Source organism: Sesamum indicum, linkage group LG1 (assembly GCF_026168435.1).
Source record: "Sesamum indicum cultivar Baizhima isolate 11 linkage group LG1, ASM2616843v1, whole genome shotgun sequence".
Taxonomy (NCBI): Eukaryota; Viridiplantae; Streptophyta; class Magnoliopsida; order Lamiales; family Pedaliaceae; genus Sesamum; species Sesamum indicum.
Window position 1 is genome coordinate 3,142,249 of NC_142657.1, and position 20,676 is coordinate 3,162,924.

Sequence of the window (20,676 nt, forward strand, 5' to 3'; positions counted from 1 at the left end):
ACCATGCATATATTTTCAGATAAAACAATATCAGCATGAACCACAAAGTCATATAATAGTAATACCACACATAAAGACGACATATATAGATAATACTAATTATTTACTTACCTCGACCTTACAATGTTTCTTTCTACTCTGTCACTAATTGTCAGCCATTTCACCTCACCCCCGTATCCTATAATGAGTTATACCACATACAGTTAATATATCGAGAATATCGTAATTTCTTTTAAATATAATATTAAATATTATTTGTACAATTTCTAATAATTCTTTAATATTCTATTTCTATCAAAATACAAATCTTCATTTTTCCTCTTTATTAACATACCATTTATTAAATATAATTTTCAGAATATTTCTATGAATTTCCTATCAATTTCTTGCTATTATACACTTTAATTGAACAATAATACACATAATTGCGTATTTGGTTAATAATTCCGATAGAATTATACAAATTAGCTATAGTAATATTAAAATCTAATAAATTTAATAATCTAATTAACCAACGATATCATTTTTATATCCGCTTTGGTATTTAAGTCAGTACTAATTTAAATAGTTAAAATCATAAAGTACTCCGATTAAATAGTACATCACTTAGTATAAACAACATTTAATAAAAGAACTAATTAAATAATATTATTATATAAATTAATAAGTATTAAAATCATAATCTTCGTACCTCTGTTTCTTCTTTTTCCTTTCAGCCGAAAATGGTGTGTGTGTGTGTTGGCAATGTGTGTGTGTGTTATGTATGTGTATCTTCATTAAAAAAAACAACAAAATAAAAGAAAGAAGAGAGGCGGTGGACTGGTGGGCCCACCCTCAATTTTCTTTTCTTTCTCTCATATATATATATATATCACTTACTAATATATATATATAACTTACATATTTATATTTACATTATATTACTTATTTATATATATATACTATATATATATATAATATTATTATTATTTTATTTAATTAATTAGACTTTTCTCAAAATACCATTTACGTCCTTCCTAATTTTCTTAATTAATAGAAATTATCCCAAAATATTATAACGAACTCCAATTTAATTCATTCAAGTGTTATTATGCTCCAATTATGACCCATAATTTAGTGGCTAATTAACTAAATTTCACGAAAATTTATCAATTAATCCTACAATTATGTATTATAATATTTGGGGCGTCACAGATATGTTCCCATGGAGCCCATCAGACTTTAAAGGCATCAACCCAGAAGTGATCATGCATAGGTTGAATGTTGATCCCGCGGTTCGACTCGTTCAGCAGAAGAAGATGTCATTCGGGATTGAGAAGAACCAAATTATAGAACAAGAAGTGAACAAATTGATGAAAGCAGGTTATGTCTCAGAAGTCCAATATACTGATTGGTTGTCCAACGTAGTGCTTATTCCAAAGGCATGGGAAAAATGGCGGATGTGCACGGATTTCATTGACCTGAACAAAGCATACCCTCTACCCAGAATCGATGTCATGGTCGACTCAACAGCGGGCTTTGAAATTTTTTCGACGTTTATATGGCTAAGGAAGATTGTGAGAAGACATATTTCATTACTGATGGTGGTATTTACTGTTATAACATCATGCCTTTTGGTTTAAAGAATACAGGTGCAACTTATCAACGATTAGTGAACAAGATGTTTCACGAGTTGATCGGCAAGACCATGGAAGTTTTTGTGGATGATATGCTGGTGAAGAGCAAGAGATCGGAAGATCACCTCGAGCATTTGGCGCAAGCCTTCACTATTATGAGGTCGTATGGAATGAAATTGAACCCTGATAAGTGCACTTTTGGAGTGGGTGGAGGCAAGTTCTTGGGATACATGATTAGCGAGCGAGAAATTGAGGCCAATCCAGAAAAGATCAAAGCGATCATGAACCTACATTTGCCGAGTACGATTAAGGAAGTGCAGAAATTGACGGGTAAGATCATTTCTTTAAATCGATTTATCTCTCGATCTGCTGATAGGAGCCTCCCTTTCTTTAAAGTTGAGAAAGGCTAAAAGTTTTGTATGGGACGAAGATTGTGAGAAAGCCTTGCAGGACCTTAAAGAACAATGAAGCTGAGTACGAGGCGTTAGTTCTGGGTTTAGAGCTCACATATGAGGCTGGAGCCAGAGACCTAGAGGTTTTCACAGATTCTCAGATGGTCGCGTTACAGATTGAAGGTACATATGAAATGCGAGAAAAGACGATGACTTTGTACAAAGATGTTAAATGATGGGTGGGTAAACTCAATAACTGTTCTATCTTGCAAGTGCTGAGAGTGGAAAATGATAAAGCTGACGCGTTATCAAAATTCGGAGCAGCGATGTCAGGGATCAAGGATCGGAAGATAACAGCTCTAGGGCGAAAAGAGACGGCAATCGCAGAGAAGATGGTGGTACAAACAGTGTCCGAGGTCGTGTCGTGGAAAGATGAAATAGTAAAGTATTTGGAGGATGGCTCATTACCAGACGATCTGATTAAAGCAAAGAGAGTAAGATTCCGAGTAACACGCTTCACTATACTATCTGGACAGTTGTATAAACGAACAGTCAATGGTCCTCTGTTGAAATGTTCGGATGAAGAAAGAGCTGAACATGTGATGCGAGAAATCCATGAAGGGAGTTGTGGAAACCATTCTGGAGCACGATCGCTAGCTCAGAAGATCATCCGACAAGGTTACTTTTGGCCTACTATGATTAAAGATACAAGAGATTTCGTTAAAAAGTGTGAGAGCTGCCAGAGATACACGTCTCTGATACATTAACTAGCGACCCCCATCGAGCCGATCAAGATAGCTTGCCCTTTCGACCAATGGGGGATAGACATTGTAGGACCCTCCCACCTGCTCAAACTCAAAAGAAATTTATCATTATAGCAGTAGAGTACTTCTCTAAATGGGTAGAGGTAGAAGCAGTAGCGAGAATCTCAGAAAAAGATGTTATCAATTTCATTTGGAAGAATATCATTTGCAGGTTTGGGGTGCCTAGAATCCTGATTTCTGACAATGGAACTCAGTTCCAAGGAAGGAAGATCACTGAATGGTGCAAAGAGCTCAAGATCGCACAACATTTCACGGCAGTCGCTAATCCTCAAACTAATGGGCAAACAGAGGTGACTAATAGAACTTTCTTGCAACACTTTAAAAAGTGATTGGAAAGCAAGGGGTCGTGGGTCGAAGCATTGCCAGGAGTTCTTTGGGCTTATCGCACTACATCACGAACAAGAACAGGTGAGACACCATTCTGTTAACTTTATGGAACTGAAGCCATTATACCTGCAGAAATACCCGAGGGTAACAATGTACGACACAGAATCAAATCGGAGCGAACGGAACTTCGACCTGACCGTGATAGAAGAAAAGAGGGATGCTGCATACGCAAGAATTCTACATCACAAGGGGCTAATAATGAAAAACCATGATCAAACAGTGCGACCAAGGCAATTACAGGTAGGTGATCTAGTGCTTAAAAGAGTCGAAGCTTCTAAGCATGTCGATAAGTTGGACCCATCTTGGGAGGGTCCTTATAAGGTGATAGAAATCAGAAGGAAAGGAATGTATAGGCTGCAAGATATGTAAGGGCAGAACTTACATCGACCGTGGAACATTCAAAACTTGAAAAAGTTTTACGCATGAAGACTATTTTCTTATTCTGGTGCCTGAAAAAGGCCAAGGGAAGGAAGATCGCTCGCTGTGTGCCTGTGAAAGGCCATCCACCTCACTCATGAAGACTATTTTCTTATAAAAGTAATGGAGTTAAATGTTTGGCCCCATACTACAAAAGTCCAAAATAACGAGTATATAGCTAAGCATCAGATTCGATCTCATTGAGCAAAGCAAAGATTCATCATCTCCAAGGGCTGGTTCATCGGGATATGGCTACATCTTTCCATCTAAAGTGAGATCTAGATGGCTACGATCAAAGGATTCTGCGAAACCACCTAAAGTATCGAGCTGCATCTCACAGGTCTTGAATCCTTTGTTGAAGAAGTCAGCAGATTTTATTTCGACGGCTATTTTAAAAGAGGCAGATTTTAGGAAATCGCGAGCTATGGGCACATGCGAGCTAGAGAGAATGTTTCGATGTTCCTCAAGAGTTATCCGATCAGCCTTGCCTTCATCAAAACCTTGCTCGTGGCTGGCCCGAAAACCTTCTTTATGACCCTCTACTAAACCGACTTCCCTTCCAGCCTCGAACCCCTCTTTCTTGCCTTCAGATAGTACGTCCTCTCTAGCCTTAGATGCCTCCACAGCTTGAGCTGACAATTGATCTTTCAACTTTTGCACTTCAGCACTTAAAGCTTGCACCTCAGCAGCATGAGTCGTTTCGATCTTCTCCTCCGCCATTTGAGCCAAGAGATCTCTTACCTTCTTCTCAGCTACTATTTGGTTCCTGCAGTAGCTAGTGCATTTCATAGATAGACCCCGAAAGAAAGTAGCCATCTGCAAAGACGAGCAATGAGAAGATGGAAATTTACATAAAGAAAGAAAATGATTCATTACCTGCATCAGGGTATGGGCACCATGTTCCTCTAACCAGGTAGGAGCATTCATCAGTAGGGAAACCTGGTCGTGGGGGAGGATGCATGAGTCAAATAAATCCCGAGAATCTTATCCTGGCTCAGTGAAAAAGACAGAGTTGTTTTTCAATATGTTCCATTTTAGGACAAGACGATCCCCCTTTAGCTCAGAAGAAAGATAATGCTTACTCTTCAGTTCCTTTCTGGTCTCTTCCCAACAAGAAGTTATCAGTTCGAGCCTTAAGTAGTTCTCACGTTCCTCGTGTTCTTCAACTCGATCAGCAGCTTCTTTAACCATCCTGCTTTGTGATCTGGCTCCATGACCTCGATTGGATTTCGAAGACTTTGAAGATTTCGAGGATCCGAAAGGTTCAACAGGGCTCTTGCCTTTGCCCTTATGCTTATGATGATGTCTTTTCCTCCTTTTTGACCCCGTAACCTCATCGTTCGGACCATCTGGACCTTCATCTTGATTAATGTTTTGACCTTCACTCTGATCATCATCGAGATTTAATTCTAAGTCCTCTGAGTTGTATTCGTTTTGAAGAATAGGAAGTGGCGAAGTCTCCTCGCTATCGATCTGGATAGGGTTAGCCGGCATTGGACTTTGACTAGTACCTATTGGGCTACCTAGGATCGACCCACGAACAAGGGAAGGGGTCGAAGAAGTGTCAACAGTGGGGACTGTAGGCCCTCCTCTAGCTTTATTTTGTATGGCTTGAAGTTGCAGAGCAAGGCTGGAATTCATGACTATCTCATCTGCAAAACAAGGAAATTGAGTAAGTGATCTGAACACAAAGAATAATCACTTCAGCATCAGATAGAGAGATCACCTAAAGATTCTTGAATGTGGAGGGGTGCTGGAGATAAACGAGCAAGTCGTAGTACCTTCTCGGTTAAAAGCTTCTTCGGATCGTATCTATAAGCCATAAGGCTATTTATTTGATCGGCTTCCAGCCCCCTCCACTCGTTTTAGATACAAGCTTATATTTGCTCCATTCTAATCGAAGGGGCCATTCTATACAAGGGGAGGTCGGATAAAAATGTACTTATCGCGCCACGACTCGACATTGGATTTCAAAGTTTTGAGATATATACAGTCAGATTTAGCGGATAGATAGAAAAAACCCGTATCTCCAGATCGCTTGGAAGTAGTGAAAGAGTATAGAGTTCAAAAATTATCAAAACTGGGTTTGAGACGCAAGAATTTCATTATTACTATGAAAAGAATTATATGAGTTATAGAATTGGTTGACATCTGCATGGGACAAAGATCCAACTTATGGAAAATGGAAGCTAAAGGAGGGGCCAGAGGAAGTCTCAGACCGGCGTTGAAGTGCTTGATTGCACAGAAACCTGACAGAGGTCGATGCATGTGATCGAAAGATCTAGGAATCATGATCTCATAGTCATGGGGTATATAATAGCGCTCCCTAATCTTATGGATTGGGGACTTAACAGTGCTAATGATGGCCTCCCAGGGGTTTTTAATCATCCTATCCTGAAATTTCTCAAGAGTTGAAGGATTGGCATGCTTGTTTGATGGATTTCTGGTTTTCTGTGGTTTTCTAACAGTTGGAGGTTTCTTAGTTACCCTAGGATAATCAAGAAGGGGGATATCAACTGATTTTGGGGAGGTCGCAGACGACCCCGAACCATAACCGGAACTAGAATTTGAACTAAAGCTAGACGACATCGTACCTGGAAAATAGGATGGCTCGAGAAGCTGTAGATCGAAATCAAATTCGAATTCTAGCTACTCAAATAATGGAACAATGATACTTTTGAAAACGTTTTCACAATAGTCAAACAGGCAAAAGAAAATGCCACTAAAGTGGAAAAAAAATTCGATAATGATCCCTCCAAGGCCAACCTTATGAACCTCAAGAGAAGTAATGTGGCTCTCGTTCACACAGTCACATTAGAATCCGAATAGTGGAAGCAAAAGAGCAACTATAAGTGGCTCGAGGCAGGGGAAAGGAACACAAAATACTTCCATTCATTAGTGAAGAAAAAAAGGTTAAAGTCCACAATCCACAGAATCAAAGAAGAGAACCAAGAAGTTAGCAATCTGGACCAAATCAAAGACTCTGCTGCTTCATATTTCAAAAACCTACTCTCTTGCAATCCAGCCAAAATTCCCATTTCAATTCCCCCAAATCGCAGAAGAATGCACTCGCATTATTGGTAGTCTACCAACAGACGAAGAGATTAGAGATGCAATTTTTCAGTATTGATAAGGACAGCGTAGTAGGCCCGGATGGTTTTTCATCAGTTTTCTATCAAGCTTGCTGGGATTTCAGTGCAATAGATACTTTTTAGGCAGTCAAGGACTAGTTTTGTGGCACTCCAATGCCTAGGAGCTTCAAGACCACAACAATCGTACTCGTCCTTAAAGTCTCCTCAAACCTGGAATGACATTAGACCCATTTCCTTGTGTAATTTCACCAATAAAATTATGTCCAAGCTCATTTACAACAAGCTTCACCACACTTTCGGGTCTAATTTCCCCTTCTCAAAGCGGCTTCGTTCTAGGAAGACTAATTGGTGACAAAATTCTTATGGTTCAAGAGATGATTCACCATCTTGATCTTCGATATAACAAAGGCAATCTAGTTTTCAAATTTGACATGTCTAAAGCGTACGACAGAGTCAACTGGAATTTCCTCCTTATAGTCTTGTGGAAGATGGAATTCCCTCAAAGATTCCTCACTTTTATCAAGCATGCCATCTAAAACTGCTGGTTTACTGTTCTTGTTAATGGAGAAACGGCAGGATTCTTCAAATCATCCTAGGGTTTAAGACAAGGGGATCCACTCTCCCCAGCTCTTTATTCTACCAGCAGAAGCACTCTCAAGAGGCCTTGATCTCTTCTTTAATGAGAACCCAAGTATGTTCTATCATACTAATTGCGAGTTTAAGATATCACATCTCTCATATGCCGATGATGTTATCTTGTTCACGAATTGCTAGGAAGAGAGTTTGATCAAGCTTATGCAATTCTTGCGTAACTTCGAGGAATCCTCCGGGCAAAAAATCAATCATGCTAAGAGCGCCTTCATTCCCGAAAAAAAAGCTAACCTCATGGCACATCAAATCAAACATATCATCGAATTCTCAAGGAAGGCACTTCCCATTACCTACCTTGGCGCTCCTCTATACAATTGAAACAAGAAGAAATTTTTTTATGAAAAGCTGATTGATAAAGTCAGAATCAAAATTACGGGATGGGAACACTGCCACCTCTCTTATGGCGGTAGACTTTAATTACTCAAGACCATGCTTTCTTTTATGCCGATCTACCTCCTCCAAGTTCTAAACCCTCCGGTGGGAACCATACAGAAACTTGAACAACTTTTCGCTAAATATTTCTGGCGTAACACAACGGAACGAAGGAAAATCCACTAGACAAAGTGGCAAAATATTTTCTATCCCATCCAAGAAGGTGGACTTGGAATTAGGAACCTTCGGAAGATGATCACAGTATTCTCTTATAAACTGTGGTGGAGATTGAGGCTCAACAATTCTCTATGGTCTAAATTCTCCATAAGTAAATACTATGGAGGATATTTTTCCACGCTTTCCAAAATCTTCATACTGATTCAAGTACCTAGAAAAGACTCTGCAGAGTTCGAACAGAAGCACAAACAAATATCTTCTGGAGCCTGAGGGCTGGTACTATCTCTTTGTAGCATGACTGGTGGCTACAGGAAGGCATACTAGCAAATATCTTAGGCACTCACTGCAAGCTTCATGTCCCTGCTAACTGGTTTTGGAACAACTCTGAGAGGGATGTCAACAAACTCCAACAAGCTGTGCTACAACACATCATCGAATTGATCATGAAAGTTCCTATTACTGACAGCCAAACTGACTTTCTACATTGGAAGTTGTCCAAGAACGGTGCGTTTACCACTAAATTAGCTTGGAATGAAATTAGAAGTCATCAATCTCTCAGCTCTTCTATCGTACTCTCTGGTCTAAATTGATTATCCAAAACATTTCAGTATTTTCTGGAGGTTGATTCATAACTCGATACCTATTGATGGAAGGATTAAGCAGAAGGGGGTCATAATGGCCTCCAAATGCAACTGTTGTGAAGTAGAAGAAACCATACCGCATCTTTTCTTACATAATAATAAGTCTGTGGAAGCTTGGAGCTATTTCGCAGCTAAATTCCAAATTAACATCCCCCAAACAAATGACATCACAATCTTCATCCAATCCTGGAAAAATAGAATCTATGCTAAACCGCACATCAGAGATATTATCCCAATCTTGATTCTCTGGAACATATGGAAGCTTCGGAATGATGTTAAGCACAGGGGAGTCGCATTTAAGGCCAACACCATTATCCACAAAACACTGGCGTACCTGCATAACCTTTATAAAAGTGAGATGCTAAAACTTGTGCATTAGCAAGGGGATTTTTTCGCTGTAAACACTATCAATATCCCCCTCCAGCCGAAGACTAAGCAATAGAAAGCTACTATTGTCCATTGGAGAAAGCCTTAAGAAGGGTGGTACAAACTGAATACAGACGGAGCGTCTAAAGGTAATCCAGGTATTTCCAGCGTGGGCGGCATCCTCAGAGATCATCTCGATCAAGTCATCTTTATCTTTCAAGAACCTCTTGGCATTACTTCTAACAACTAGGCTGAACTTCGAGCTATACACAGAGGACTGAAAATATGCATCAAAAGGGATTTCACAATATTTGGATTGGAACTAATGCAATGGTTATTATCAAACTCATCTCCACACAACGACAAGGGGCATGGAACCATCAGATTATCCTTCAAAGCATTCGAAACCTTCTAAGGCAAATTGAATATAAAATCCCCCACATCTTTAGAGAAGGCAACCAAGCAGTGGACTTTCTAACCAATCAAGCTTGTACATCCCAACAACTTAGCATCTTTACTAAAGAACATCTCACAGGTAAAGTGAAAGGTATTGTTAACCTTGACTCTTGTGGCCTATCACACGTTCGATTCAAAATTATTATTGATCCCCCCTAAGTAGCTTACTTGTTACCGGTAGCCTTAGTTTCGCGTGAATCCTGGGTGGGCTGCTTTGTTGTATTTGTTACTGCATTGTTGTCTACCTATTCTGTAGCTTAATTGCGTGGCTGTTATCTATGGTGCAATCTCGTTTCCTTTTGTCTTGTGAGCATGCTTAGGTTGTGCCCCATTTTGTTACACATATTGTTATTGCTTTGTTGCTCATATTTTGACTTATTTTGCTCCATTATTTTGACTTCAAAGCTGAGGTTTCATGTGACTAATATTCAATCAGCTCTTCTCCCATTTTGTTGCATTACAATTGTTGATGACGCATCACTTATGGTGACAATTGTTGGATTGCTTGTATAGCTTGATCCACAGATACTAGTTGGAACCGATGATTCGAGTGTAGTGGCAGAAACTTTTTGACACACTGGATTATCGTCTCCAACTTTTTCTGTCATCTTAGCACGTTTTACTTTTATATGGGAGTAGTACTCCTTATTTTTACTTTCGTGATTTATTGTAAGGGAGTAATACTCCCATTTTTACAGTTTTTTTAGGAATGATAGGGAATCAGCACTCCCCGTTATAAATTTTCTCACATTTTGATCTTAATAAAGAAGAGTTGGGGAATCCAAAAAGCTACACCCTCCTCCGGGTGGTTTAATTTAAAAAAAAAAATCGTTATTAAGTTGCGAGCGGCGGATGCTTTTTCTGTTAGGTGGGTGCAAATTTGGAGGGAAAATGTACCAATAAATAAAAATTCGTGGGAAAAGTTTATTTCTTCTTCTTCTTCATATAAATAGCCGATTTGTTTCTTATTTCTTCCATTTAGTAGAAAAAAAAGTGTAAAACATGGTTGCAAATGGAGATTTTTTTTTTTTTTTCATTGTGGAAGGATTGCAAGTTTGAGAATCTCTTAAGGAATGATGATAACTCAGGTAGGAGGTTTTTCTGGTGTTCAACAAAGAAAGAAGTGGATGTGGTTTTTGTGTTTGGAAAGACCCGTCGATGTGTGACGAAAAAACCACATCCACTTTTCTTTTTACGAACAGCCAAAAGACTTCTGCCTAGGTTGTCATTGGTCCATGAGGTTCTCAAACTTGCAATCCTTCCACAATGACAAAAAACTTCTCCATTTTTGCAGCCGTGTTTTACACTTTTTTCCTACTAAATAGAAGAGAGAAGAAAACAAATAAGCTATTTATATGATGAAGAAGAAGAAATAAACCTTTCCCACCAAATTTTCATTTATTAATACATTTTCCCTCCAAATTTGCACCCACCTAATAGAAAAATCATCCGTCGTTAGCAACTTAATGGCTATCTCTCTTGTATCCTGAAATTAGAAACAAAATGCACATATGAAATGCAATATGCAAATTATCTACAGTATGAGACCAAAATTGAAAACATGTCCACTTATAAGACTAAAATACAATTTTCCCAATCAATCACAATAGGAAAACAAAAATTTATTATGACAATATATATTAATAGATTTCAAGGTTAAATATATACTTGAATGTGAAATTAATTAATAATTTATGATCAAGAATCCATGTGATAATTAGGTGTACACTCAATAGGATTATCAATCATCTCTCTTGATTTCTACTCTAGTTTTTTACTCTTACTTTCAGTTTATTCTCGATTAATTAGTTAGTTAACGTCAAACCCCCCTTTTTTGCATACCAGAGTTGATATTGAAAAATTAACACTTTGTTGTCTCGAAATTTGACGTGCTTCTGCTGCTGCTATAATTGTAGAATCAGTAATTAATTTTGGTGGCTTCTACAATCAATACATCAATTTTTTTTTTATTTATAACTATTACTTTCAAACATTCTGAAATTTTATATTTTAATTATTTACCACTTCCTTTAACATTAAGCACTCTTGAAAAAGCATATCTTTTTGCGAAAAAAGAAAAAAAAACCCTTGACATGTACGTTCCTAAAAGTTAATTACGTTTTCCAAAGTGATTGAATATATACAATTAAACTTTATACGATTAAATGCAATTTATCTCATGTGAAAAAAGAATTAATAAATTATCCTCTTTATTTCAAAAAATGAAGCAAATTATCCCGTATCATTGGTTTAGATAGAGGGTAATTTGCTTTTTTTTCCAAAATACAAAGGCTAATTTGCTATTTTATTTTTCACAAAGAATTTTTTGCTCATTTTTTATATTATAGGCGGATAAATCACATTTTTCCACATATATATATATACAGACACAAATGTGATGATTTAACAAAGATATGCTGCCTACTTGACTAGAAAGCTGCTTTGAATTTTGCTTCCTATATAATTGTGCTATTCTTCCCACAAATCTTGGATTCATTGAAAAAAACATGAGTGGGCTGCAAGAAAATGGAGAGGAAAACATATGATTAACTTGGCTTATTGTGCACTCCTGGCTGCTTGCATTTATCACATTTGGAGGGAATGAAATTTGAGACGCTTTGAGCATACGGAGCGACCACCGAATATAATAGCCACTATTATTGTGGAAAATATTAGACAGAGGATTATCAGTGCTAATTTATCTCGTTCTGTTAGTTCATGTCATTATATAGATTATGGCGTATCCCTTGACCTGTCGAGAGAGAAACCACCAGTTGAGCACTGTTGTACTGTACGATCTTGTTTTATTAATGAAACTTACATTTACCAAAAAAAAAAAAGAAAAACATGAGGAAAAGTCATTCCACCTTTTGGTTTAATTACTTTGTAGTTTTCAATAATCAATGTTGAAGGTGATATTGATGCACTGAAAAGAAAAATGATCAAAGGACGTAAGTGATATATATTATTTGATTGTTCCATCAAGATATCGACTTATTTGTGATCAGGAAACGACAATCAAGATTTAGATCGAGGATGAAATTATATTTTCGTATATGTAAATAGTAAATACCCTCAAAGAAACTTTTGGAGGAAGGAGACTGAAACAATATAATTGTAATTTAGGGATGTTTGATTTTTTTTTTTTTTTTTTTATTGAGTGGTGAGGTTAAGATTTCAAAATCAGGAGGTTGTGAGTTTGAGTTTTACGAATGTAGGTGTTTAGTCTGCTTTTATAAAAGTATATGTATGTTGTTTCTTTATTTAAGCTGTCGATTGATTTAGAAATATTGTTGTATTGCGTAATAGTGTATATGATTGATTTAGAGATATCAATATATTTTTAGAAAATTATATTTTTTATTGAAATTAATTAATAATTTCTCCTAAACCAATTTTCACTAGATCAGTTTTTTTTTTCTTTTTTAAAAAAAGGATCAAAATTGGTTCCGTAGTTAGAATAATCATGAAAGATCAGTTTAAATGTGTTCTTGGTCCTGCAGTCATGGTCTTTCGCCATTTTGTTCTGTAACTTATTAGGGTAGTAATTTAATCATATATATTTTTATTTTTCACTATTTTTAGAATAAAATTGACCGAAATTTCCAAGTTGGGTGGAAAGGGATGTCTTTTTCCGATCATCTTTAATAATTCCGACGAATAATTTATTCTAAAAATTTTAAAATTAAAATTGTATAAGATTAAATTACTATCCTAATAATTATAAAATTAAAATACCAAATAACTATAATTCCAGAAATAAAATCCAATTAAACCATTAAAGATCTAGGAAACTCCAACTTTGAATCACGGCCTTTGAAATTGGACTTGCACTATGACTACATCTACCTCTTTTGCTGAGCATATGCAAGCACGAACAAAAGTGGAGTTGACCAAAATTGTTGATATTTTTCTAAAGATTTTTTTCGAGCACTAACACATTGTCATTATTTTCCTATGAACCCTACAATCTCTATAAATTGTCCACTCTATTTTACTATTTAAACACTACTTAGTTTTATTTTTTATAAATTACATCCATCGTCTCTAAAATTAAATTTAGTTACAAAAATATCATCTATCTTTTTACAGAGTACAAGTATTCGTAGGAAAAAGTATTATTTTAGTCCGTTAAGTATGCCTAATTTTAATTTTAGTCCGACAACTATGTCCATTTTTGTTTAGGTCCAGTAACTTGCGAAATTGCTTACTTTTAGTCCTCTGACAGATTTTCGGACAATTTTACCCCTATGCAACTTTTGAAAGGCAATTTTAGTCTCTATGCAACTTTTGAAAGGCAATTTTAGTCCATATGCACTCATAGGGGTAAAATTGTCCGAAAATCTGCCAGATGACTAAAAGTAAGCGATTTCGTAAGTTACTGGATCTAAACAAAAATGGACATAGTTGTCGGACTAAAATTAAAATTAGACATATTTAACGGACTAAAATAATACTTTTCCATAATAGGTATCAATGTAATTTATTTTACAGGTATTTGTGTAAATTTTTGCTTCGAATAGATTTTGATATAAATTATAATTACAATTTCATGAACATGCTTGTAATTTCATAATTGATGTGAAGAATATTTGTATATTTAGATATAATATCAAAAAAAATTGTAATAATTATCATTTTATTTTTCCATGTGTAAAATGTTTTACTTTATGTTTGAATATCTTCAGAGTTTCATACGACTTCACTACTTCAATACGTTTTTATGTTTTTTATGGGGTTAAGTGTAATTTATCCTCCTGCGATATGGGATATGAACAAAAAAAATTAACAAATTATTCTTTTGTACTGAAAAATAAAGTAAATTATCCTTTATATATCATTGGTTTACATACGGAGTTTTTTGATTCATTGTTTAACATATAATGGATATTTTACTTTTTTTTTTTTATGTATTGTATAGTTGTAACTTGTACATGGATATCAATATTCTTAATCGTGGTAATTATCTGCTCCGAACAAAATCTAATGAGTTTCTCTTGGATAACGTTTCTTTGGCAAAAAATAAAAATAAAATAAAAAAAAGGAAAAAGAATAAAATAAAAATCGTAGGGCTACATCCTCATCCAAAATTCCCCAATGGTCGAATCACAACAACAAGTATAACATTTAACGATATTAATTATCATAATTAAAAATAATTAATCATAATAAATAATTATACTGTCGACTACGGCTATATAATGGTTGTTGACTGTAGTTTTTGTCTAGATAACTACAATATTTGCCATGATAAATAATTTTTTTATTATGAAAAACTATATATATCCATTAAAATTGTAGTCGATAGTAATTTTTTTCATAATGAACTTAGTCAGGAAAGATGTAATATGTTCGAAATTCACCAATGTATGAGAATTGGTCTATTGTGAGAAATATCATTTTTTGTCCTGTAATTTAGGGAATTTTCACTTTTGATCCCGTATACTTTAAAAGTAATAATTTTGGTCCCAAATACATTTTTATTAGATATTTAATGGAGAATGTCACATGATCGTAATATCACGTGATCGTTAAGTGCCATGAGATCCAAAGTGCTACTTTTTTAAAGTATGAGATCAAAAGTGAGAATTTCTAACCAATGAAGCGGAAGTATAAAGGCCTTAAAGGTAACTTGCGAAGCACGTGATATTTTTAGTTTAATATCTAATGAAAAGATGCCAAGGAACCAAAATTGTTACATTTTAGAAGTTACAGGACCAAAAGTGATAATTCGTAACCAATGGAACCAAAAATTGAAATGTCCCAAGTTATGAACAAAAAGTATTAGGGCAAATAGCATTTTCGATTTCATAAGTTAGGATTGTTTCACTTGGGGTTCTATTCATTATAGGATTAGTACTCTAGTTCCATAACTTACAAAACTTAGCACTTTCGGTCGATTTTTACTTTTTCATCTATAATTTAACGGTGTAGGTCATGTGTCCAGCACGCAGCCATTAAATACTTTTGATTGGAGGAAAAATTAGCCCTTCTTCTCACATTAACATATGAATGCTCCAACCTACTTGATTTATTTGTGGAAAATATGATTCTTTATGTTCCTTTTATTGGTCTCAACTACAGCGATATGGAAAGGTTGGAATTCAATTTTTAAAAGAGAAGACAAAAACCTCGATTTCATTGCCCTAATTTCCTTCAAAATTAATGCAGTTATATTTCCCCTCCGAAGTGGTTACAAGCTAAAAATCGTGCAAATTTTCCTCCATCCAAAATCCGCAGTGGCCACGCGTTGGACTCGTGCCCTACGCCATTAAATTATAGACAAAAAAGTGGAAGAAGACCAAAAATGCTAATTTTTATAAGTTACAGGACTAAAAATACTAATCTTCTAACGAATGAGACAAAAAATAAAACAGTCCTAACTTATGAACCAAAAATATTGTTTTTCCAAAAGTATTATTTTCTCATTTATTATAATAGTAATTATTAATCAGTTATAAATATTCAATGTAAATAAATTAATATAAATTTAAAATTAAAATTTATATTATAATTAAAGTCAATTCATTAGAAAAAATAATTAATATTCTCTTCAAATTCCTATTTGTCGCAGGAGAGAGTATTCCAATCCTCATTAGAACACTCCACTACCGCATATACCGCCGAAGTTAAACGGTTGATACAATATATTGACAGGTGGGTGGAGAATGGGGAAAAGTAGGGAATATTCCGTCGAAGATCCCAAAGGATTACTTGATATAAATACCTCCCACCACTACCCGATCCACTTCACCTCCGAAGCTCAATTAATTCTCACAAGCACCCAGAAAAGAAAACATCACATACTTTCGATAACAGGGTTTTGTCTTTTCTCTACCAGGTCAGCTTTTAATGCACGTGCATGTATATATAGATTGTTTCGTGTATTAATTTTTCTTTTTTTGTGGGTATTTATTGAATCTGATCTTTGTCTTGTTCCATCAAGGTTCTTCAACTCCACGATATTATTTATTTGACACGATTATTTTCTTGTTTGAAGAAAAAAGAAGAAATTTAAATCGGGTTTTGTGGTGTAATTTGATTGCTTTTCATGCATAGGCGACGGTTGTCTTTAGTGGAGATTTTGTAGGAACTGTCAGTTTGGAATATTCAGATACAGATTTGATGATTCAGGGTTCTTGATTTTCTTTTCTTTGTATAGAATAAGTACTGTAAGTTAGAATTACAGATCTAATCATGGTGACGATGACGAACTTCCATTGCAGACAGAGAGAGCCGAAAGAGAGCATCTGATCAGAGCGTGACAATGGCGGAAGAACACTTGAAAGTACTCAGCGCCCTTGATGTGGCCAAGACCCAATGGTACCATTTCACTGCAATAATCATCGCCGGAATGGGCTTTTTCACTGATGCCTACGATCTCTTCTGTATATCTCTCGTCACGAAAATGCTCGGCCGGATTTACTACCATGTCGATGGCTCCCCTAAACCCGGCAGCCTGCCGCCCCACGTTTCCGCCGCCGTCAACGGCGTTGCGCTCTGTGGGACACTCGCGGGCCAGCTCTTCTTTGGCTGGCTCGGCGACAAGATGGGCCGGAAGAAGGTTTACGGTGTAACTCTTATGCTGATGTGTTTTTGCTCCATTGCGTCAGGGCTTTCGTTGGGGAGGGACGCTAAATCCGTCATGGCGACTCTCTGCTTCTTCAGATTCTGGCTTGGCTTCGGCATTGGAGGTGACTACCCGCTCTCCGCCACCATCATGTCGGAGTACGCTAATAAGAAGACTCGTGGGGCGTTTATCGCTGCGGTGTTTGCGATGCAGGGGTTCGGGATTTTGGCTGGTGGGATTTTTGCTATGATTATGTCTGCTGCTTTTCAGGCAATGTTCAAGGCGCCGGCGTATGAGATTGATCCCATTGCCTCGACTGTGCCGGAGGCTGATTACCTCTGGAGGATTATTTTGATGGTTGGTGCTGTCCCAGCTTTGCTTACTTTCTACTGGCGGCTGAAGATGCCGGAAACCGCCCGTTACACCGCCCTGGTGGCCAAGAATGCGAAACAGGCGGCTGCAGATATGTCGAAGGTCCTGCAGGTGGATATCGAAGCAGAGCAGCAGAAAGTGGAGCAGATTGCGCAAAAGCAAAAGGGCTACGGGCTATTCTCCACAGTATTCCTTCGTCGCCACGGATTGCATTTGCTTGGAACGACGAGCACATGGTTCTTGCTCGACATAGCATATTACAGCCAGAATTTGTTCCAAAAAGACATCTTCAGTGCAATTGGATGGATACCTGAAGCAAAAACCATGAGTGCAATTCAAGAAGTGTTCACAATAGCAAGAGCACAAACTCTGATCGCCCTCTGCAGCACTGTCCCTGGCTACTGGTTCACTGTGGCCCTCATCGATGTCTTGGGAAGATTTGCCATTCAACTGATAGGATTCTTCTTCATGACAGTTTTCATGTTTGCCCTAGCCTTTCCTTACGATCACTGGACTAAACCAGACAACCGAATCGGGTTCGTGGTTATGTACTCACTGACGTTCTTCTTTGCTAATTTTGGGCCGAATGCCACCACATTCGTTGTGCCAGCCGAGATTTTCCCTGCAAGGCTTCGCTCAACCTGCCATGGCATATCAGCAGCGGCTGGGAAGTTGGGAGCCATCATTGGGGCTTTCGGGTTCTTGTACCTGGCACAGAACCAAGACAAGAAGAAGGCCGATGCCGGTTACCCCGCCGGAATTGGGGTCAAGAATTCACTCATTGTATTGGGGGTTGTCAATCTTTTAGGCTTATTGTTCACTTTCTTGGTTCCTGAAGCAAAGGGAAAGTCTTTGGAGGATCTGTCAGGAGAAAATGAGGAAAATAGAGATGGAGATTAGCGTTTTACATTTTTTTTTTTCTTTTGTAGCGAGGTAGGCTGTTATATTACCTGCAAAATCCACTTGATCATGAGAATTGCAATGTTAAATTTTCAGTTTCAAGAACTTCAGTGGGTCAGTAGTGTATTTATGATCTCTTTTATAATTAGCTTTCTCAGACCTAATAAGTTTTGATACAAAACTTGATGATGATGCATCGGGCTGGGATCATTTTTGGCGCTAACTGAAGCTTAATTTACATTAAGACAGTCGTTATATGTGTGTGTATATATATTCTCGATTTCTTGCAACCGATCGAAAATCAGCTAAAACTATTAAATTTTGGCAAAAAGCCTTCAATATTTAGATTAGATAAGGTGATTTAAGATAGTTTGGAGAGCACAGTAGAAGTAGGGCAGTGAGTTTCTCGTACCTACGACACGAGCACTAGTTGCATTTCTACTAGTATTACATGAGTAATTATAATTATAGATGTGCGTGAACGTTTTTTTTAGTATTTGGAACGGTTTTTTTTATGATGAATTATTTGGAATTGACATTTGGAACCGTTATAGAACGGAAAGTCTTACATCCTAATACATGATGTTACAAATAATTAGGAACGACTTTTGCAAAATCATTCTTAATTTGTAATGGTATTTGTACTACATGTACAATGACGGTTACTAATTACGTGACCATATAAAATATATTTTCTTTATTTGGAATAATTTTTTTTTATTTTGGAATGATTTTCTTTATTTTTTAAAAATAGTTTGGAACCTTTTTTGCAATAGTATTGACATAAATTTGGCACTGTGGTTGTGTTTCCAGATGATATACTTGGAACGGTCATTAGAATTGAAGTTGATCCATAGTTTGGAATAGACATATGATTGGTTCTTCCTTTATTAAAAAATTACACAATTTACAGAAGAAAAATAGAAAAGATACTTTAAAATATTTTCGGAAAATAATTTAGTTTAAGAAAATATTTAAAAAAAATTAATATTTCAGAAAATTATTTAAAACAAAATTAATATTTAAAAAAAATTCATATTTCAAAGAATTATTTTCAGTTACAAACTTTTCATATAAAATGCATTTTAAAAATTAAAAAGTTTAGATTAATAAAAAAATTCACAGAAATTTTCAAAAAAATAGCCAGAATATCCACAATATTGCACAATATTTTCAGAAAATACACAATAACAAAATAATTATAAAAATTACATATTAAGATATAAATTACACAATAATTACAGAACTTACACAATTATACAATTATTACATACCAATATTTTCAATAATTTCTAAATTACACAATTATACTCTAATTACTCAAAAATTACACAATATGTCCTAAACTACAAAATAATATTCAAATTTCAATTTCTGCAAATATTTTAGAAAAAAATTGTGGAAAGTATTTGAATTTAACGAAAAAATGTATTTTAATTTTTGAAAAAACAATATTTTAATTTCATAAACTTTGTTAATTTAAGAAAATATTTTTAATTTTATCAAAAATATATTTTATTTATAAAAAACATATTTGGATTTCAGAAAAGCATATTTTAATGTTAGGAAATATTAAATATAATTTCAGAAAATATTTTAGTTTAAGGAAAAATTTCAAAAAAAAATGCTTTTGGGAAAAACAGAAAATATTACACATTTTCAAGAAATATTACACATAAAAAATTTGGGAATAAAACACGAAAATATTTTAAAGAAATAAAAAACAAAAAATAAAAATATTTTCTGAAAGTATTTCAGAACAAGTTTCTGAAAATATTTTCACAAATATTTTTAGAAATAGGGGAAAATATTAGAGAGAGAGAGAGAGAGAGAGAGAGTGCGAGCGAGTGAGGGAGGAGAGGATGAAGGGAAAGAAAAAATCTGCTAAGTGTTGTATCTATACTTAATTTTTGGAACGGACTTTGAAACGGTTAAATTTTTAAAAAATCGTCCAACGCCCGTTCTTAATAATCAAAACTATGTCGTATCAGTTGATGTGCATTAATCAGATTCTTGATTTATTTAGGCACAGTTGGTCATAGTGTTCCTAAATCTATTCCTAATTACAAAAAATGATGTTGTTTAATTCGAGATTTAGAGGATATTTAGATGACGTTCCTATATTTGAAAAAAATGTTCCTAATATTGTAGAAAAATTATTTTTCTTTTTAAATAAAAAATAAAGAAAAAATCATTCCACACATGTTAATGATCAAAGAGAAGTAGACCATAAATTAATTAAGACCATTGGAAATAAAAAAATTTTTGAACTAAATAATTACATGTTTGGAAGATCAAGTATATTTGCATTTATAAGATTGTTAGTCTTACATAAATGTAAGTAGCATCTTATATTGTTATATTGGCTTGCCTAATCAGACCGTTAAAATTTTAGTCAGACAATTGGATATGATTAAATCGATAAAATAATACAGTCGATGAA

At 35.5% G+C, this 20,676-nt stretch overlaps 1 protein-coding gene and 1 long non-coding RNA gene across 4 annotated transcripts in view; one reads left to right on the top strand and one right to left on the bottom strand.

The window, feature by feature from the left end:
* Positions 1-20,676, bottom strand: part of LOC148789329 (uncharacterized) — a 90,134-nt gene that overhangs the window by 3,411 nt on the left and 66,047 nt on the right. The window contains exons 1-2 of one of the 3 annotated variants that reach the window (XR_016064011.1): positions 692-867; positions 112-178 (exon numbers count right to left, since the gene is read on the bottom strand). The exons of 1 other annotated variant lie outside the window; for it this stretch is intronic. This is a non-coding gene — a long non-coding RNA (uncharacterized LOC148789329). Of the gene's footprint in view, positions 1-111; positions 179-691; positions 870-20,676 lie in introns of those variants that run through there. One more of the 3 variants, XR_016064015.1, reaches the window with a different exon arrangement.
* Positions 16,027-18,338, top strand: LOC105155679 (inorganic phosphate transporter 1-4). The gene is made up of 2 exons (XM_011071602.3): positions 16,027-16,232; positions 16,618-18,338. The coding sequence occupies exon 2, from the start codon at positions 16,659-16,661 to the stop codon at positions 18,231-18,233; it is 1,575 nt and encodes a 524-aa protein (XP_011069904.1). The 5' UTR covers positions 16,027-16,232; positions 16,618-16,658; the 3' UTR covers positions 18,234-18,338.

Excerpts from the sequence above, each read along its gene's own strand:
- LOC105155679 (XM_011071602.3), top strand. The coding sequence starts at position 16,659 with ATGGCGGAAGAACACTTGAAAGTACTCAGCGCCCTTGATGTGGCCAAG.